Here is a 22,286-nt window from a genome sequence, read left to right as displayed (position 1 = left end):
AATGCAGAGCACTAATAGCTTCAACCCCAGTAATGGGGCCGTCCATCTACTTCATTCGTATCCACGCTGGAGGGGAATACGAAATGCATTCTACCAATCTTCTCTGCCAGAATTTCAACACTCATACCATGAACTCAGGTATATCAACAATAGGAGTACAGTCAGTTTCAATACTGTAATTCTATGTATTTACTGATAACTAGAGTCCTACGTTTGTTACTTTGAGTACAAGTTAGACGCACATGGATCATACTAGCTTCGCTTGCAAAGGAGGGATCTGACTCAACTGCCCGCTCCATTTCGTGTGTTTACATCTGATTATTATTCGTATAGGACAGTTGTAGTCACCACCGTTCGTTAGGCATTTTTGACAGCGATGAACAAGAGCCTGCATGCCGCGCTCGTAAAAATCTGAACCAGCAGAGGCAAGCCACTTAGGCCCGTATGCACAGTCAACGCCAAGCTAGCCTCAAGACTGTCCCAAGATCAAGACCGGTCTCAATTTTCGTATGCACATTCGCATTCTCCGTCCTGTCTTGGTCTTGAGACAATCCTGAGACTGTGCTGAGAATATTCGCTTTGAAGGCGAATGCTTTCATACATATATTTCGTAATTGCTGATCTCACATGATCCGTGCCCGCGAATTAGCATTATTTACAACTGTGATTTACGATAGTGCATTGTTTCGTGTTGCGCGAAAATGCTAGGTGAACATAAATTGTAGAGAAATTGCTACTAATTGAATTAGTGGAGAAACGTGAAATATTAGAAGATAAAAGGGCAGATGTAATTTCTCTGTCCAATTTAATTAAAATAATATCAACTTAATAACGAGCTTCATTGCATTGCACCTATTTAGATGTAGTAAAATATTAAATATTAGTAGAATAAACATAGGCCTATTATGTACTTACGCAATACATTCAGTAATAATATACACAAACCTAACCTATATTATCATCATAACCCAACGTAAGATTGCACTAGCATACGCAAGTCGGAGGAGGTCGAATTGTTCAAAATATTGAGGGTAGCGGTGCAAGGTCAGCCTCATCAAGATGCAAGTGAATTAAGATAATATTTAAGCCCACATAACTGATTTCGTACTGATAATATTAAAATAAAGGCCTAACCAACTTCTAAGTAACTAATTTGGCTATTAGGCTATAACATAAAACACAATGGGATAATGTTTCGTGCTTTGAGTAATTATGATAAGTTTTAAGTTACAGCCTACTCACTTGAAAGTCTTCTATTGCTTAAAATCCTGAGACAGTCAAGAGTTGCAGAATTCTTGCAATAGGAAGATCACGACCTGTCTTTGATTCTTCAGTCAGCAATAGTAGCGGTAACATAAATACCATTTACGACGAGGTGTTATTTCTGAATCTCTAGCGTTTGTAAAACTGCTCGTCAAATAAAAATCTAACGAATTTTCATTGCCTATCAAATATTTTCTTGGCAACTGTGGTTCATGTTCAATGGCATCTTAATTTCCAATAATTTCTAATCCTCAAAAACTCGACGAAATCGTCTCCGCTGTAAAATAGCCGCCATTTTTTCCTCACAGTCGCCTGAGATAGTCCCAACAGCGGTCATAGGCAGTCTTGACCCAGTCTCAACGAAATCCTGAGAAAATCTCAAGCGTGCCTTGAAAACTCGAATATGCATACGAATTCTGTGTCGTCTCGAGACAATCTCAAGACCGGTCTCAAACTCGACTGTGCATACGGGCCTTAGTTACAGCTGCAATGACAGCATTCTTGTCTGGAAAATGTTACTGCCTACGTAGTCCATTTTTCATAGGCTCAAAGAGATGGAAGTCTAAGGCGCCAAGTTCGGACTATACGGTGGATGTGATAGGACAGTTCAGCCAAATTTTTTAACATGGTGAGTGGTCGCGACACTGGTGTGGGGCCTGGTCTTATCGCGTTGCAAGCGAAAGGTTTCCTTTTCTGGCCTGACTCTGGAAATTCAGGCTTTCAGCTTAGCCAGAATTGACAGTTTCTCCGGGCTCCAGGGCATCTAAAAGAATCACACCCCGCCTATCCCAGAAGACTACAACTTTCGCCACTGTTGAAACTCACTACTCATTGCCTTACTGTGCTCGCATCAACTGTATGATCTACGAACGCCTTCAGCAAACGTCGATGGATGTCAATGGGTGCAAATTTGTTCGGCAGTGAGGAATTCAGTAATACATCTGTGTTTCTTACATATCTCTGTAACAGATGCCATTTTGGTAGGCTGTCCTGCTGCCTCTCTCTTGCCGACGTCATACAAAATTTTGTCCAATATTCTTTTCAGAAGATTAAGTCCGTACGTAGATGAAATTATTGGGGATCACCAGTGCGGCTTTAGGCGTAATAGATCGACTATTGGTCAGATTTTTTGTATTCGACAGATATTGGAGAAAAAATGGGAGTATAAGGGTACAGTACATTACTTATTCATTGATTTCAAAAAGCCACATGACTCGGTCAAGAGAGAAGTTTTATACACTATACTTATTGAATTTTGGTATTTCCAAGAAACTAGTTCGATTAATTAAAATGTGTCTCAGTGAAACATACAGCAGAGTCCATATAGGCCAGTTCCTATCTGATGCTTTTCCAATTCACTGCTGGCTAAAGCAAGAAGATGCACTATCATCTTTACTTTTTAACTTCGCTCTAGAATTTGCCATTAGCAAAGTTCAGGATAACAGAGAGGGTTTGGAATTGAACGGGTTACATCAGCTCCTTGTCTATGCGGATGACGTGAATATGTTAGGAGAAAATCCACAAACTATTAGGGAAAACACAGAAATTTTACTTGAAGCCAGTAAAGCGATTGGTTTGGAAGTAAATCCCGAAAAGACAAAGTATATGATTATGTCTCATGACCAGAATATTGTACGAAATGGAAACATAAAAATTGGAGATTTATCCTTCGAAGAGGTGGAAAAATCCAAATATCTTGGAGCAACAGTAACAAATATAAATGACACTCTGGAGGAAATTAAACGCAGAATAAGTATGGGAAATGCGTGTTATTATTCGGTTGAGAAGCTTTTGTCATCTACTCTGCTGTCAAAAAATCTGAAAGTTAGAATTTATAAAACAGTTATATTACCGGTTACTCTGTATGGTTGTGAAACTTGGACTCTCACTTTGAGATAGGAACAGAGCGTAAGGGTGTTTGAGAATAAGGTTCTTAGGAAAATATTTGAGGCTAAGAGGGATGAAGTTACAGGAGAATGGAGAAAGTTACACAACGCAAAACTGCACGCATTGTATTCTTCACGTGACATAATTAGGAACATTAAATCCAGACGTTTGAGATGGGCATTGCATGTAGCACGTATGGGCGAATACAGAAATGCATACAGAGTGTTAGTTGGGAGACCGGAGGGAAAAAGACCTTTAGGGAGGTCGAGACGTAGATGGGAAGATAATATTAAAATGGATTTGAGGGATATGATGATAGAGACTGGATTATTCTTGCACAGGATAGGGGCCGATGTCGGGCTTATATGAGGGCGGCAATGAACCTGCGGGTTCCTTAAAAGCCATTTGTGAGTAAGTTGTAAGTCCTGTTGCCACTATCTGTCGCACGACAACCAAACTACCAGGACTTTAACGTGAAAGTTCAACCTTTACTAAAACGCCACTAACATCCGGCTCTGAAGTTACAGGTCAACCCAAGAAAATATGAGGCATTACTTTCGGAACGACCCTCGTAAATAAATTTTATAATTAGGAATTAACTCTAAACTAACTGTACTTACTCATTTTTCCTCAGTTTTTACCACTTTAAAAATCTTTTCAGAAGTACTTAATTCAGGGACTAAAATGTAATCAATAAGCATGCACCAGTCATTGAAATAATATAGCGTTACATTACATAGAGAGTAAATATTAATTTCTAATCCAGTCGTGGTTCAGATAATGTATATTATTCGATATAGAAAGAGTAAAGAGAATTAAGCAGGTGCTACATATATTTAATTTATTCAACTCACAATTTTATCTGCTAAACAACTGAAAGTTGGTGTATTTATGAATACATATAGAGCCCTGAGAAAAAATATCCCGAAAAATTCTTCTGGGATTTTATTTGTTACCGTGTAAAATTAATAATATGGAAGTATGTAGCGTTGTTTATGATTTTTTTTAAATTTTATTTTGCATATGAAACGTGACTCCCATACGTTAGTACACACAAACCACTTTTATACCTCACACCAGAGAATAACACGAGCTTGGTGCAATTTTGTCTCCTTCTAGTGACTTGATTCAAGGGCCGCTGACAACGCTGACCACACCAGCAACACGATCTGGTTTATCAGCGTCAGCGCGTTTCTGTCCGCAGCTTCCCTTCCTGTCTGGGGTTAGCTACTCCATCGCTTTAACTTGCGGTTTTTTCTCCTCTATTTGGAAATTTCAACATCTACATTTTTTATTCTACATGTACTCCACAAACCGAGATAAGCATTTTCTTTATACGACGAAAACACTATTGAACTCCGTGATATGGAGTAGACAGCAAGACCTCCGCCAAAAGTAACGCATGATCTCGTACAAAAAAGGTAAAATAATCATTCATTCTAGTTCACTTTAACACTTTGTTTAAAAACTTAAAATTGTTTAGTCGACACGTTAAAAGTGTTTTTTTTTTTTTTTTTAAGATTATGTACCTTAGACAGACGGCCCGTTTCGACGCCGGTGCTGCATCACCTTCAGTGTCCTACGAACTACTGTTGATCCTGTTGATCTTGCATTCTGCCATTTGCATTCGTCAGTTATAGGGGTGGGGGTGTGTTGCTCTTATGGTGGGGATGGTTGTTTGTGTGATATGTATTATGATATCGAACAATGTTGGGTATTGAACTGTAATTGTGTATTAAGTGTATGTTGTGGGTATGTTATTGTATGTTTGTATATTTCGTATTGTTCTAATATGTTTAAATGTGGACTTAGAACATAACCAGCTTCTTGGACATCACCATAACCAAAACAAATAACAGACACGAATTCAAAATATACAGCAAACCCACTACAACCACAACACATATACACAATTCATCAATCCATCCCATATCACATAAAAATTCAGCTTTCCGTACAATGACACACAGATTAGTTAACATACCAATGAACAATGACAACTACACTGAAGGACTAAACACAATAAAATATATAGCACAAGACAACGGATATATATTCTAATAGTGGTATTAGCATTATTAAAGAATGACTGGATACTCACTTACTTTCTTTGAACGTTTCTAAAACAAAATTAATACCATTTTCATTAACATCACATGGCCTTGAGCAACTAAAAATGAATAATAATAGAAGTATAACAATACATGATTGTAACCTACCTACTTGCTCATGTAACGCTTTGAGTATATCCCCACAAGTTAAATATTTAGGCATTATTATTGACCAACATTTGAAATGGGACAAGCATATCTCCTTCCTGTGTAACAGATTGCGTAAAACAATCCACAAATTTTCCATTCTACGCTCTTATTTACCTGTTTATGTTCTGCGTACTGTGTACTCAGCTCTGTTTCAATCAATAATTCAGTATGGTATTTTAGTTTGGGGAGGAATGGCAAAATCGACTCTCCATCCTTTAAATTTGCTCCAAAAAAGAATTATCAAAATTTGTCTACATAAACCTTTTGATTACTCAACAAAATTAATTTTTCAGGAATTTGGTGTATCAAATCTAGAACAAATTTATAAACAAACATTGCTGATTTACTTCCATAAAAACCACAATAAATTTAAATTTGATCCTCACGAATACCATACGAGACAAAACTACAGTTTCTTTCTAAATACTCCCAAATGCCACACAACTGCTGGATTAAAACACAGCAGAAATTTTGGACCCAAAATATATAATGCATTAATTAGAGCTTACCCTGAGCTAAGTACACTTAACACACATAGATTTAAGAAACAAATCAGATTAATTATTTAATTGTTTAAGCTAATTGAGTTAAAAATTGATATCTTATATTTATGTATTTTTGTATTTTCTATTTGTATATAGACCCTATTATTACATGCTGTATGTATTTTACCATTTATTAATGTTATTGTGCTCAATTAACTCTCTTAATTTTGTGATATATTTTGTATAACTGATCTGAACTGCGCCCGAGCACGAGCTTCTGCTCTTTTGGGGTTGCAATGCCTAATGTAGCTCAAGTATAAAGTATTAAATAAATTAATTAAATTAAATTAAATTTAAAAAACTAACATAATAGACACACTAATAAAAAAGGCAAAAAAACACAACAAACAAACACAAACACCGCGTGAAAATAAATACATAACATTAACATCTCACAATACCAATACTCACAAAATTGCAACTTCATTCAGAAAACTAAAATATAAGATAGCATACAAAACAAATAACACAGTATAGAAATACCTAAATAATCACATCAAACATTCAAATAAATATAATTCAACTGGCGTTTACAAACTAAAATGCAATAGTTTCCCACATTTTTACATAGGACAGACAGGAAGATCCTTTCACACAAGATATGATGAACACATTAAAGCTATAACCAAACCCTACATCACATCAAATTACGCAGAACATATTATCAACAATAATCATGACTACAATAATGTAGAAATAGATATGGAAATTTTATACATCACACCAAAAAGTTCACAGTTAAACATCTTAGAAATACGAAATATATAAACATACAATAATATACCCACAACATATACTTAATACACAATTACAGTTCAATACCCACACATTATTCGATGTCATATACATAGCACACAAACAACTACCCCCACCATAAGAGCAACACACCCCACCCCTACAACAGACGAATGCAAAAGGCAGAATTCAAGATCAACAGGAACAACAGTAGTTCGTAGGACACTGAAGATGACGCAGAACCGGCGTCGAAACGGACCGTCTGTCTAAGGTACATAACCTTTCTTAAAAAATTTTTAACACTTTTAACGTGTCGACTAAACAATTTTAAGTTTGTAAAATAAACATCCGGAGTGGCTTAGTGGATGAAGCACGTAAAGCTGGAAACCCGGGTTAGAGTCCCGGTGCCATGCCGGAGAGAATTTTTCTCCATTGAACTGAAGTGCATAGGGATACTCCATCTCACGTCCAATAACAACCTCTATAATTATCTCTACTCTCATTACTAACAACTTACACAAAATTATTACAGACAAAATTATTACAGAAAGCCTTTATACTTTTTGTGAAAATATAAAAATATGTTTATACATATATCTCAAGGAGTCCGCGAACTATTCCTTCCATTGGGCGTGTTCAATAAGCATGGAATCGACATTTGGACAACACACACTTTGATTTGTGTCCATTAGAGACATTAACGTGTGGAGACCAGTTCTGAAGGATGTCGTGACTGGCCGAATCAACCTGGTAAGCTAATTTTCAAGTGATGGTCTGACTGGGGTTGATCTATATCCACCGCAGTTATTGTAATGAGAAATTGAACTTAAATATAAATTAAAAGGGGCTGTAAGTTTCTGTCATAAATGTGCCATTGTTGTGGATGAAAGAGGTATAACTGTTGTTCGTGAAAAATGTACAACATCGAGACACGAGACACGACGTACAATTGCACGTGTGCTGATGGACGGGTCATCTTCCACTACATCAAGAACGAGTTCCTCTAAATCATGGGTCACAAAACGAGATCGGCTTGTACAATCGCCGGACTTTAATCCGCTTGACTTCTACTTTTGGATACATGTAAGGTACAGTCACCAGTAGGCCATTTTATTATATTGTACCACGCATTTCCGCAGCCTGTAACACCATTCGTACTACATCTGGTAATCTTAAACGAGTGCGGTTATCAATACTTTGGTGATACCATTACTGCATAAAACAAGGGGTCGCCATTTTGAATCATTTCTCTAATACACAGTACTGTATGTTGTCATTAGCACTTGCATGAATGATTGCTTACTCAACATTAAAATAACTCGAGCGCTGTACTGGTGCGAAAGAAGATACATTGCTTACTAATAAATGTGTGTTTTAGTAGGCCTACCCTTTATCTACCATATTCTTCTGTAACGTAAGTTATGAAGCATTGAACATTCTATATAGCCTATACATATAATGTATACACAGTGGGCCAAAAAAGGCACAAAATTAGAAATACTCCATTTTCTGAACTACATGACATTAATTTATAATGAAAACACTGTTGGAAAGAGTAGACTTTAAAGATGAACTGGGCTTTGTATTATGTTTTCTTGAGGCTCAATTAAAATCATATGGAAGTTCAATACACAATGATGCGAAAAATGTGGTTTTTGAAGACAATTTATTACTTCAAAATGTAGAAACTGAAAGTTGGTAAAAATAATAATAATAAAAATTAAAGTGATGCTCTATGTGACCGCCATTTGCTCGCACAACAATTTGTAGGCGTCTTCTCCGTTGTCCAATAGCATTGGATATCTGTCTTTGATCAAGCAGGTCCCAACATTCAAGAAGGCGGTGTCTTAAATGTTCAATATTACGAATTCTTGTTTTGTAGTAAACTACTTTTTGTAGTTGACGCCATACAAAACAGTCCATAGGAATAAGATCTCGTTTGAAACTCCAGCGGAAACCATCAGAGAATCTGAGAAATGCGATCTTTCACGCAATAATCTCTCAGGAGGGATATCATGTCCGTATTTTGCTAATCAATCATTGTACACTTGAAACATACCATTCTCGCTGAGCGTAGTTCCTTACAATTTGACGGGCAGATAGATAAATTATCATATTGGTGCAAATGTTTAATGAAAATCTTGTCTTCGTTCGTTTAGCGACACATTATTCACAAAATAACGCAAAATGGAAGAAAACAAATGATGATAGCACAACAAACAGCTTGGCCTGCTGAACTCTTAAGACCATAATGCTTAGTTCGGCATAAACGATCGATTTTGGAATGCCTTATACAAAAAATAAAAAATAATGTTTAATAAATGGTAAAAATTTTAAATATTGCAGTATTTTCCCGGTCTACAATGACCGTGAAATTTGCCTGTGAAATAAACTTTCAAGTGAAATCACTAGCTACTAGAATATAACCATTTAAATTTTGTGCCTTTTTTTTTTTTTTTGGCCCACTGGGTATATCGTTATCCCCTTTAAATAATATTCATTTTATTCTTTTTTTTTTTCGTTGTTGGTAACTATAGCATCTATTATAGTACATTATGCAACGAGCCTATAATGATAGTAATTAAGAATCGAGTATGGATATTTATGAAACGAGCGCAAGCGAGTTTCATAATTTTCATACGAGCTTCTTAATTACCATTATAGGCGAGTTTCATACGACTTTTTATGCTCGACCATATTTCTAACTTGAAATTACCGGTATTCAGATGTATACATTTTATTTGTAGTTATCTGACAAGATCGGAAGTGACCTTGTTCTAGGTCGTGAATTGTGAGGTGTGCGCAGACGCGAAAGTATTGATTTTTTCCGAGGAACAATAATGTCATTGACCTTGACGTAGTCCCGTTAAACTTGATAATATTATAATATTATAACCTTGATTACTGAATTCGACATTGAGAAACGAGATGACAAATTGAATTTATTTGAATATTATCTACAATTAACGCTAATTATTATAGTAACAGAACATAACCTTCTGCGACAGTATTGGATTTCCAGCCTCCGTGACTTTTCGCTAATTCTCTTTCGATTGCATATCCGAGAATAATCGATACTTGCGGTTTTATAACGGTATAAAGCTGACTTGTCATTGGCTGAACACATGTAAGCTGAGTTATCATTGGCTGAAGACCTGTACTTTAATGAGTAGGTGTACTTTAATGACATGCATTAAAGGACTGCTACCAGATGTATAATTAGTACATTTCGGCATGGTCGAGCATAAAATGCTTTATGGTTGTGCTACCAGATGGAGTTACTTGTCAACAATGTGACGCTGAAACGTGTGTCCATTTCATTCGTATATTATTTTATTTCGTCATAATTTTCTAACTACCCCGCCATCACTAAGCAAACATAAAGCAATCATGTTGCATACTGAGAAATGAAGGCAAGATCCCTTGCGGTGTCAATCAGGACGTCTTTGTCCACAGAGCCCGCAGAAACTCTAATCAACGCTCAGCAGTGGGGATCTGGCCTCTGATCTCCTGATGAGGGTGTGTTTGTGTTTCAGGTTATTATGCAGATCAGCTGTCGGTGGCTCAGGAAGTGAGGGGCAACCACACTGTGCGCGTCAAGAACGAGAGTCGGGGCTTCCACCTCAACAACCTGTCATACGCCGGCCCCATCGTCATGGGGGTGGGAGGTACTGTTACTTCTTACTCTCTTACCTCGTTACTTTAACTCGAAATGACTCCATGTGTTTCCATCTCCTGATTAGTATACAGCTTACTTTAATTCCATTTAATTTAAAGACGTGTTTAGATATTTATAATTATGCTGAAAAATGACACTACTGCGACTACATCATTGTAAAAGTAATTCTATATTAGATATATTTGAAAGTATCGCCCTTTCAAGCTGAGAATCTAATATTGAGCGAAATATGCACTTATAAAAATATCATTCTCAAAAATACATGCTAGGTTCAAAAAGTTCCCGGAATTTGCTAGTATCATAGAAACAACGTACCTTAAACACTATTCTACAGCATTCCCTTCAAAATAGTTGCCTTCCGCAACAACACACTTTTGCCAACGCGTGTAGAGTTCCTGGAAGCAGGCCTGGAAGCCATTTTGTGAAACCCGTCTTAGTGCTCTCGACGCGTTTGCGATAACCTCTTCAGCATTGAATCTCCGTCCTTTCAGATGACTTTTCAGACGGGAAACAGAAAGTAATCAGGTGGTGAGAGATCAGGAGAGTATGGTGGGTGATCCAAAGCAGTTATGTTGTGCCTGGCAAGAAAATTCTTTACAATAATTGCGCGATGAGCAGGTGCATTGTCATGCATAAGGAACCAGTTGTTTTCTACCCACTCTTCCGGACGTTTCCTTCTCACTGCGTCCCGGAGGCGACGGAGGATTTCTACGTACAATTCTTTCGTTACAGTACGACCTTCTGGAATGAACTCATGGTGGATGAGACCCTGAGAGTCGAAGAAAACGTCCAACATAACTTTGCCTTTGGAAGTGTCCCTAGGAAATTTTTGCTTCCGAGGAGATGTTTTCGATTTCCACTCAGATGACTGTCGTTTAGGGACTGGGTCGTACAAGTAGCACCAAGTTTCATCACCAGCAATATTTTGTTTAAGAAATCACCATCTTCATCAGCCATACTGATCATGTCCCCAGCAAGACTCATTCTTGCTTCTTTCTGTTCTGCCGACAACATTTTCGGAACTAACTTCTGAGACACGTAATGCATGTTGAGATGCTTGTGAAGAACATTGTGTACACTTCCGACTGATATTCCGACCTCTGCTGCTATCTCTTTTATGGTTTTACATCGGTCGTCCCTCGCAACATTACGCACACGCTGAGCGATTGCTTCATTTGTTGCAGTTGTTGGTCGGCCGCTGCGTACGTCATCTTTCATGCTATCGTGGCCACCAGAAAAGTGTTTATGCCAGGCATACACTTGAGTTTTTTCATTGCTGCTTCGCCATATGCTTCTTCCAACAATCTTAATGTCTCTGCAGGAGTTTTGTGTAACAAAACTCAGAACTTGATGTCTGTACGTTGCTCTGTGGATATAATTACAAAATGCGACGAACAAACAAAACACTATGATAAACAATTGCGTACAACTCAAAACCAACAATCGCCATTATCAACAAACTTTAATGAAATGGCATCATGAATGTTACCAACAAAACAAATGTATAATATCCCTTGTTATATATTAATACGAAAAATGGTAGTAAAATTCCTGTAACCTTTTGAACCCAGTAGTATGTTATTGAACTACAATAAACTTTCTGACAATTCTATTAACATCGATTTCCGAGAAATAAATAAGGAATCTAAATATGGGCGGACCATAATTATTAACCAATGCAATTTATTTACATCAGGGCTGAGCATCGGGAGCGGAACTAGACTCTAAACGGGGGAGCTTAATATTCATCCGTCACTGAATCAACGCTGCGCAGTGTTCGGCGGGGAAGAAAGGGGACGAAGAGAAATCATATGGCTCCCCGTGAGAGAGTAGAATCTGCTCTTGCTGCCCAGCCCTGATTTACATCTATCCTTACATGGTCGCCCCGACCTCGTCTAGACCCAAGGTACACGGGTTCAAACCCGGCAGGGTCGATGGAATTTTGAGGAACCAAAATTCCAGAAGCTAAATCCTTCGGAGCAACTTCAATCCGAGCGTCTCATGTCAGAATTCGTGCTTCCAAGTCTAAATTAGGGCATTTGGACCAAATTTCTCCTCTTTCGCGTCCTAGTAGTACCTTACTTGCATACTAGGTGGCGTTTGAGGCGATGAGCTTACCAAATGTCCCTCTGCCTCTGTCGGAAATTAGTGTACCTAACTAAATTTCTTGTAGTTGTGAAATTTCTGTCGGGGGTTACCTATGGTCCGGCATTGGAACGACGGATTAAATATATATTATCCTTATATGCGATCGCCTTAACTTTCCGATGACATACGAAGTGTTTATTTTGTTACAGATAAATTATTTGAATCAATAGTATTTATGCTATATATTCATTCACAAATGAAATCAGCAGATTTTAGCACTTAAAAAGGAAATTAAAATACGTAAATAAATAATTTTACTAACATTTCCAATATTAACCTGGCTATACCTTTGGATTAACGGTTGAGAACGGGAAACACTATTTCTTACCCCTTCCACGACCGGAGTTTGATGATACTGGCGTAAAATACAAACAAATAACTTTACTAGGTAGGCTATAGGAGGGAAGCAAAGTAGTTCATTCATTTACGTAGACTAGGAAATATCGCGATTTTGAGTTTGATAATTTTCATCGGGTTTTTCTTTAATCAAAATACAGTACAGTATTAACATTAAACGTTTTTACTCACGAACTGAGCTATTAAGGCGGAAGTATTCATTATGCAATGTATAGTCTATTATACTGTCTACAACACATTAGTGTACAATATAGAGAGTGAATTTAAATTGAAAAATAATCATAATACGAATATTTAAACACATTTTTAAAATGGTGGCTATTCATTTCGATACAGGCTTCAGTTCTGTTCTGCATATTATCGCACTGTAGCCTATTGTACCTAATTCCAATTACCAGTTTCATCCTTCGTACCAGTAACTCATGTTGAAATAATTCTGTACCTACTCTATAAAAGAGTACCTTACGTACTGTAAATTCAATCTTCACTTCTGTCCGATCCGAAAAGATAAAATTACTCAGAAATGCTATGTACTGTCCGTCCAAGTGGTTTTGTCACAGGATCGTAGAAAGGAGGGAAATCACGTGACAGTTAATTACTTAACGAGGCTCTTTTATTTAAGTTATTTTAAACAGTTGTATAATATTACGTAGACGTCCAATTTCTAACAGAAAATGTTTTCAGAAAAGAGCTAAGACAGCCCAACCACTAGCCTTTACAGAGGGGCGAGCAGAAGCGGGTGGGGGAAACCGGGATGCGACATAAGCAAACGGACACACAGTAACTGTTCCAAAGTGTGACTCAATATTGAAAGCTCTTTCTCAAATGCAAAACGCAACCATATTTCTGGTGCGCAATATATTCACCAACTCTGTACTGTTTACTATGATCGTAAGGCGACTTTGACTGCATACGCGGTTCTGTGTGGAGAACGGGTGGAAGTTTACTAGTAGAAGGGGTGGGAGTGAAGTACATTAAAAAGTCAGGTACAATAAAATTGAAGTAAAAATAAAATGATGTCCCTTTATATAGCCTAAATAGAATTTTAGTGAGTCAAAGTATGGCCAGCACAAGTGTATTAAACGACATTCTGGGTCTCAATTGAACCGTCAATGGGAAAATGATTACGTATTTATTTCGGGGGTAGTGTTTGGGGTACTGTGCTTAATTTGTGGAAAAGTTACTGGTACTATTATAAAATTCCATTCAGAGCGTCATTATGAAATGTATCATATTAGTCAGTATGAGATTTGTTCCCACAAGCAATTCAGAACGCATTACGAACTAATACAAACACATCTTCAGTTGAGCTCGTTATCAGAACTGTGAGTAGCTCGGAATTTTACGTTGTTGGAACGTTTGTCGGACAGTTCTTTCACGGCCTTCTGAGTTTCTTCACATTAAAATTATATTAATGTTCCGAACTCAGTCACCAATGTCTTTTCGATGTATTTCTGAATTTACTATGGTATTATGGAAACCACTCTCCGTCCAGTATGTCGGATCCTCGATTTCAATCCTGCGCACTCATTAAGCGATTCTCAAGAGACAATAATTCATAGTCACCAATTTTCACCGAGAGTTAAATCATTACATGCCTACTAGAAGGGAGTAGGGCTAAAACTGAGAAATGTGACAGCAGCATTGTGAGCGTCTGACAGTGAAAGATTATGAGAAAGAGTCTGGCAGCGACATTTCCGCGCAGATGAGATTCCTGTATAAATTCTGGGACTGTGTACGAATGAAAATATATTCATAAGGCAGTGATTTCCGAGTTCTCTTTCACAATATTCATGACTTCGTGTACTTTTAAACAAACTGTTTCTTTTCTAACTTAGAAGCTACACATTCGACTGTCAGAAAAGTATTTTTTTAACACATTATAGTTTTGCTCATTTCTTCAACCCCTTATTTACACTTGTTATTATGAATTACACGAGTATAATCCGTCTATTTCTTTTGAGGGTTCGTATGAGAGTTGAAAGAACAACGAGTTGCTAATGAAGGAGTAAACTTGTTGAGGTTTCCACCCACAAAAACATTACCTCTATACTGAGATAATGTATCAGTTATCCTGTTGATTCTCGGTCGTCAAAGTCTTGTACCATGAACAGATCATGGGAGTTCAAAGAAAAATGGACAAAAAATCTAGCACTGAGATCATAAGAGATGATGATGAAGAAGAAGAAGAAGAAGAAGAAGATCATGATGATGACGATAATGACTAATATGACGTAAAAATTACAGAGACTGTCAGAGATGATGATGATGATGACGATGGTGATGATGATTGTGGTGGTGGTGGTGGTGTTGGTGGTAGTGGTGGTGGTGGTGGTGTCGACGACGTACAAATTACAGAGACTGTCAGAGATGATAATGATGATGATGATTATTATGGTGGTGGTGGTGGTGGTGGTGGTGGTGGTGGTGTCGACGACGTACAAATTACAGAGACTGTCAGAGATGACAGACAATGACAATTACAACATACAAATTACAAAGACTATCAGAGATATGATGATGATGATGATGATGATGATGATGATGGTGTCGACGACGTACAAATTACAGATACTGTCAGAGATGATAATGATTATTATTATGGTGGTGGTGGTGGTGATGGTGTCGACGACGTACAAATTACAGAGACTGTCAGAGATGACAGACAATGACAATTACAACATACAAATTACAAAGACTATCAGAGATATGATGATGATGATGATGATGATGATGATGATGATGATGGTGTCGACGACGTACAAATTACAGAGACTGTCAGAGATGATAATGATGATGATGATTATTATGATGGTGGTGGTGTCAACGACGACATACAAATTACAGAGACTGTCAGAGATGACAGACGATGACAATTACAACATACAAATTACAAAAACTATCAGAGATATGAGGATGATGATGATGGTGGTGGTGGTGGTGGTGGTGGTGGTGGTGGTGGTGGTGGTGGTGGTGGTGGTGGTGGTGGTGGTGTCGACGACGTACAAATTACAGAGACGATGACAATTACAATATACAAATTACAAAAACCATCAGCGATATGAGGATGACGATGACGATGACGAGGCAAAACATTACAGACACTGTCAGAGATGACATGACGACGATGGCAATGAGAACATACAAATTACAGTACATACATAGAGTCTGTCAATATCTATTCATAAAACTAAATTTGTGACGAAGGATGAGTGGAACAGAGAAAAATTCTCTGCGGCACCGGGATTTGAACACGGGTTTCCAGTTCTACGTGCTGACGCTCTATCCAGTAAGCCACACCGGATTCCCATCCCGATGTCGGATTGAATCCTCTCAGTTAAGTTCCAACTCTTGGGTTCTCTCTAGTGGCCTAGCCTCATGCACTGCGTCATAGATGTATGACAGTGGCACAATATCCACACATGTGCAGAGGTGCACTAAGTGGCCGGGATCCGACGGAATAAGCGCCGTCTTAAATCAATAAGGGTGCTATTCATAGACATATCGCAGCACGCGCTACGAGCATACTAAGCTAGCCCCGGCTATCCACTGGTTACTAGTACAGAATTCAAATCTCATATCCTATTGCTAACACTGGTTTATGAATACGAAAAACGCTGATAATCCACCGAAAGCACACGCTAAAAATGTCTATGAATACGGCCCTAAGTGATTATTTTTCGCAGATCATATATTATTACCAGGTTTCGAGACTTGGGACCCGATACAATAAGTTTACTGTGCATGTACTATAGGTTGTTGACTCGCTGCTGGTAGTGAAAGGTAGAGATGTGTTGAGGTAACAACGTTGCTATTTAGAGTAGAGTACGGTAGTATGGGGAAGAACACATAAGTACATTCTGAAAATAAATATACATTACACAATGACAATGTCAAAAGAATGTGAGAAGCATTTATTCTCCTGTCTTTTATAAGCATTTGTGTTTAATTATACACAGTGTTAATGGTGGAAATAAAGATGTAGCAATTTTAATTTCTTCACTTATCCTATTGGTCGTCTTTAGGAAGTGCAGTTACAGTACCGAATTGCAATTTATCTACTACAAGATTCATTCTCAGTGTCTCAAGCTTTTTCGGTTATCTGCCAAAGTTTGTACTTTGAAAAGCTGCGTTCTACGTCGCATGACGTGATAAGAGCAAAAACGAAAAAACCTAACATCATTGCAGTCTGTAAGAGACAGTCCTTTATTCTCGGATGACTCTATGTCCACTAATTTGCTGTTTATATTACACAGTGATCCATATCCGTTATTTTTACATACAATTGATTTCCACTTCTGTTTTACACGTTCAGTAACCGGTGTACTTGGTGTCTCATTAAATCTCTGCATCATTTTCTAAATTAATTTGAGGGCTTCCGGCATCTCTTGCTCTGACTTTTCTAACCGTGTAATAGTTTCAGATACAGTTTGTATGAAAACCAAATTATTCGTCAGAACCTTCAAATCCAGAGCGTTTTCCTTTGCGTATTTGTGGGCATTCATTCTACAGTACCCCCACCCACTGTACGCTTTGTCACTATACTCAGTACGCCGTTATGCGGATTTCCCACTGAACTGCTCTATTGGGTCCGAAGTCTCGAAGCCTGATTATTACGATGTACCGAGTACATATGATATTTCCGTGCAGAAATTCTGCGTCATCATATGATGACGGATGAGTTCCACTCTCCGTTGTACTCATCCTTCATCATACGATGACGCAGAATTTCTGCACGGAAATATCATATGTACTTCGGTACATTGTAATAATATGTAAATTTGTGACATTTAAAAATCCACCGCTGTAGAATATCGATTAGCATGCCTGATCGTGAAACAAGCGAGCTCGGGTTATCTGGTTGAGGTTTTTTCCCAGATTATACAAGTCAGCTTTGACGGAAGCCGATATTGAAGCATTATTGCTTTTCATCAAGGAGACCAGATACTATACTTCATATCCTGGGATTACCAACTAGAAACCAGGTGGCCCGGGTTCGATTCTCGGTCGGGGCAAGTTACCTGGTTGAGGTTTTTCCGGGGTTTTCCCTCAACCCAATATGAGCAAATGCTGGGTAACTTTCGGTGCTGGACTCCGGACTCATTTCACCGGCATTATCACCTTCATCTCATTCAGACGCTAAATAACCTAAGATGTTGATAAACCATCGTAAAATAACCAACTAGAAATTATGGCTGACGAAGACGGAGATAGAACAGGATTTTCGGGATACCCATCTTTTCCCTGCCAACGTTTCATCATTTCTTGATTGCTATAACAGGCTTCGAGACTTCGGACCCGATAGAGCAGTTCAGTGGGAAATCCGCATAACGGCGTACTGAGTATAGTGGTAAAGCGTACAGTGGGTGGGGGTACTGTAGGATGGATGCCAACAAATACGAAAAGGAAAACGCTCCGGATTTGAAGGTTCTGACGAATAATTATTTGGTTTTCATAGAAACCCATTTTCAGACTGTGTCTGAAACTATTACACGGTTAGAAAAGTCAGAGCAAGAGATGCCGGAAGCCCTCAAATTAATTGAAGAAATCAGACAGAGAATTAATGAGACACCAAGTACACCGGTTACTGAACGAGTAAAACAGGAGTATAAATCAATTTTATGTAAAAGTAACGGATATGGAACATTATGTAACATGAACAGCAAATTAGTGGACATAAAGTCACCCGAGAATGAAGGACTGTCTCTTAGAGACTGCAATGATGTTAGGTTTTTTCGTTTTGCTCCTACACGTCATGCGATGTAGAGCGCAACTTTTCACAGTACAAACTGTGTTTGGCAGATAACCGAAAAAGATTTACGTTTGAGACACTGAGAATGTATCTTGTAGTACATTGCAATTCGGTACTGTAACTGCACTTCGTAAAGACGACCAATAGGATAAATGAAGAAATTAAAACTGCTACACGTTTATTTCCACCATTAACACTGTCTATAATTAAACACAAATGCTTGTAAAACAAAGGAGAATAAATGCTTTTCATATTATTTTGACATTGTCATTGTGTAACGTATATTTACTCTCAGAATGTACATACAGTATGTGTGTGTTTTCCCATACTGCCGTACTCTACTCTAAATAGCAACATTGTTCCTCAACTCATCTCTACCTTTCACTACCAGCAGCGAGTCAACAACCTATAGTACATGCACAGTAAACTTATTGTATCGGGTCCAAAGTCTCGAAGCCTGGCTATAACCAATCAAACAGATGGGTAAAATCGTGCTGCCCCTGTGATGTATCTGTGAATCTATTGTTCTATAGCAGACTTAAGTCCATTCAAGGCATACATATGGACATGTCTCCATGTTGTACGTAGAGATGAGTTTCACACATACACACTGACATCTTCTCAACAAATCTAAAGAACGGTAAACACGTAGCCCTCTACTCTATGTCTTTTCTTTCTTTTTACGAAAGAAAAGAGGAAACGAAAACAATAGGATGAAAAGAAAACGTATTTCGAAAAAAAAAATACTGAAAGTACATCGGATAACGTGCCTATACAGTTACAGAAATTGAGAGAAGAAAAGAGAGAAAAGATATAAGAAGTCTAAACCTGATGCTGCTCTGCCCATCCACTGCGTTCGTGACATCGAGTTCTCTATAAATAAGCCAGCGCAGGGACTATTTGGAAAGATGAGAGCGATATATCATTTGCAGTACAGCCCACTTTCATTCCAGTTATCAAAACAGTATTGCAACGTTACTTTAAATATCATGTTCATTAATCTCTAAACAGAGTTTTAACGAGTGAAGTCTACATTTACGTCATGTTATATGAATACTGCTAGAGTAGCTGATCATGTTAGATTTTAATACAGCACCTCTTTCAACATACAGTGGATATATACGCACTAAAAACAAGTTTAAGGCTCCTAAAAAGTTACTTTAAAAAATAGTGATTTATTATGACAAATATACATTGAAATATATTTAAATTATACATAATAACAAACTCAAATACAAAAAACAATGATAAAACTTACATAAATATTAATCAGACTAGGTATAACCAAATGTTGTGCAAAATGTTTTTTTTTCAACCGCTGTTGAAGTGATAGGCGCAAAATTCAAACATGGGAACATGACTTAACCCTTAAATTGATCATGTATCCTATAGGATACAATAGGTTAATAGGCTATTTATATATAATTTGAACTGGTAATGGAAATTACGGGAAAACGGCTGAACGGATTTTAATTAATGATCCGTCATTTTGAAGCTTGGCATCCAAGGATTTTCGGAAAAATAATAACTTTCAGTGAAGCGTTAGTTTTCCTACATAATTTTCCTATTTTCCAAAATCCATCTTTCGTAAGTTTTGAGAACTAATTGCATTTCAAAATAAAACAAAACACTCACTACAGTAAACAATATTACACGAAGGCCATGATCTGCAAGATTGCTGACATATTTAGAGCTCAAATTCAATTGGTTATTAAAAACTTCAGACTTATTAAAAATAATTTACAAGTCTGATTTTGTGGTGTATAATTTTCTGAGTACAGCTGTGTATTGGATATTAAAAACTACAAAACTTGAGGTGGTTCGATGACATTATTACCATTAGAAATGAAATATTATTATAGTTAATGCCATGATGTGACTATTTTATATTAATAAGTAGGCCCTATATATATATATATATATATATATATATATATATATATATATATATATATATATATATATATATATTAATGCTACATTGATGATATGAAAATAAAACGTTTTGGGGTTATAAAAGTAGATGTAGAGAATATCTTAAATTATATCTTCATTTCTATAATTTACTGAGTGGCGGTTATATAGTATATGTTACTGAGAACTATAAAACTTACGTAAGATAATAATATTATTAAAAATCAAATATTTTTATAGTTATTAATCAAGTGGGGTTGGGTCTTTTTCATGTATTTAATGGCGGTGTGGTGTAAATATTTATATGCGTGATTCTCTTCAGTATTGGCTCGAGAGAGCGCAAAAATTACAGTTCCTAAGGAAAGATCAAAAGGTTTTACTTACTGATAAAATAAGAGACCTACAAGATTTTTTAGTCTCCTAATCATTTCAGCAAGACCTCTTAGCAGGATAAAATTATTTTACCCTCTACATTTAAGGTAGTTCACGAAACATGCAGCAACTATACCAAGATGCTATTGGCTATTGTTCGAAAGCATAGCAAACCTGACATTTTTATTAACTTTCACCTACAATCCACAATAACCTGAAATAGCTATTGCTTTACTCCCACATGAAAAACCCACTGATCGTCCTGACATTGTTACTTGCATTTTCGCGTTCAAACTCAAAAACTGAAGGTGTATAGGTTCAAGAAAAAGTATTTAGCATAAAAAACCATTCAGAGGGAGTACTAGTATGTTTCATTATTATGGAAGAAAATAACTTTCAAAATGTCTGGTATTCTTCATTGAAAATAAATCTGAAAAATGTTTATTTGAATGTCTAATGAACTTAGTTTTCAAACAACTAGTATGCTATAATTTTAATAGAACAATAGAAAAAAAATGGTAGGAAAATTAAAATTTCACAATACTACAATATTGTACAACACACAAAAATATGGACATTGCTATACGTGGTAGTTTTCTTTACGGTCCGACAAGATTTAATAAACTAGTGTGAGAAATGAAGCTTTGCCAAGTTAAGGGTTAAGGTAATAATGTCAGACATTTCGACATAGAGCCGTTGATATTATTAAATATAGCTTTCATTTAGCCGTAACCAGCATTTCTAGCTACAGTTCCTTCAATTTTTCGGTGTCTCTATCACAATTCTTGTTCTACAGGGTTGTTTCCGATCTCTGATAACGAATTTGAATGACGTCATGTGCGTCAAGAGTCACACGACAGCTGAACTGTGGCGCGAGGTGACAGACCAGTAGTGAGTGATCTCATGGATGGACCATAAGTAATGTCATTAATTTCAGGTGGTTATTCTTTTGAGATATTTCAAATAAGAAGTTTAATAAAATTTTGCTCGATTTTCTTCTTTTCCGAGGTAAGAATTGTTTTATATAAAATATTTCAAGACGTGTTTTGGGAAAGCCATTGATTGAATTCCCAATATGCTCATTCAATTAAAATTACAATGTATTGTGATAATAAATTATTGAAATAATTTTAGTTTTGTGCTTTAAATGTGTAGAAATTTGATCCCAACAAATGTAACATTTTGAAATTCCTTTTTAGAACGAAAAGTTTGTGCGGATCAAATTTCTGCACATTTAAAAGACGAAACTAAAATTCTTTCAATCATTTATTATCATGATACATTGCTCTCTTAAATTGACTGAGCATATTGGGAATTAAATCAATGGCTTTCCCAAAACACACTATGAAATGTTTCATGTAAAAAGCTTTTTT

At 36.9% G+C, this 22,286-nt stretch overlaps 1 protein-coding gene across 1 annotated transcript in view; it reads left to right on the top strand.

The window, feature by feature from the left end:
* Positions 1-22,286, top strand: part of LOC138713022 (uncharacterized) — a 610,186-nt gene that overhangs the window by 454,729 nt on the left and 133,171 nt on the right. Inside the window, exon 3 of the mRNA XM_069844704.1 lies at positions 10,228-10,359. Within this exon, the coding sequence (XP_069700805.1) occupies positions 10,228-10,359 (132 nt within the window). The remainder of the gene's footprint in view (positions 1-10,227; positions 10,360-22,286) is intronic.

The sequence above is a fragment of the Periplaneta americana genome, chromosome 14 (assembly GCF_040183065.1).
Source record: "Periplaneta americana isolate PAMFEO1 chromosome 14, P.americana_PAMFEO1_priV1, whole genome shotgun sequence".
Classification (NCBI taxonomy): Eukaryota; Metazoa; Arthropoda; class Insecta; order Blattodea; family Blattidae; genus Periplaneta; species Periplaneta americana.
Note: the sequence above shows the minus strand (reverse complement) of the source record. Positions and strands in the feature narration are given on the sequence as shown.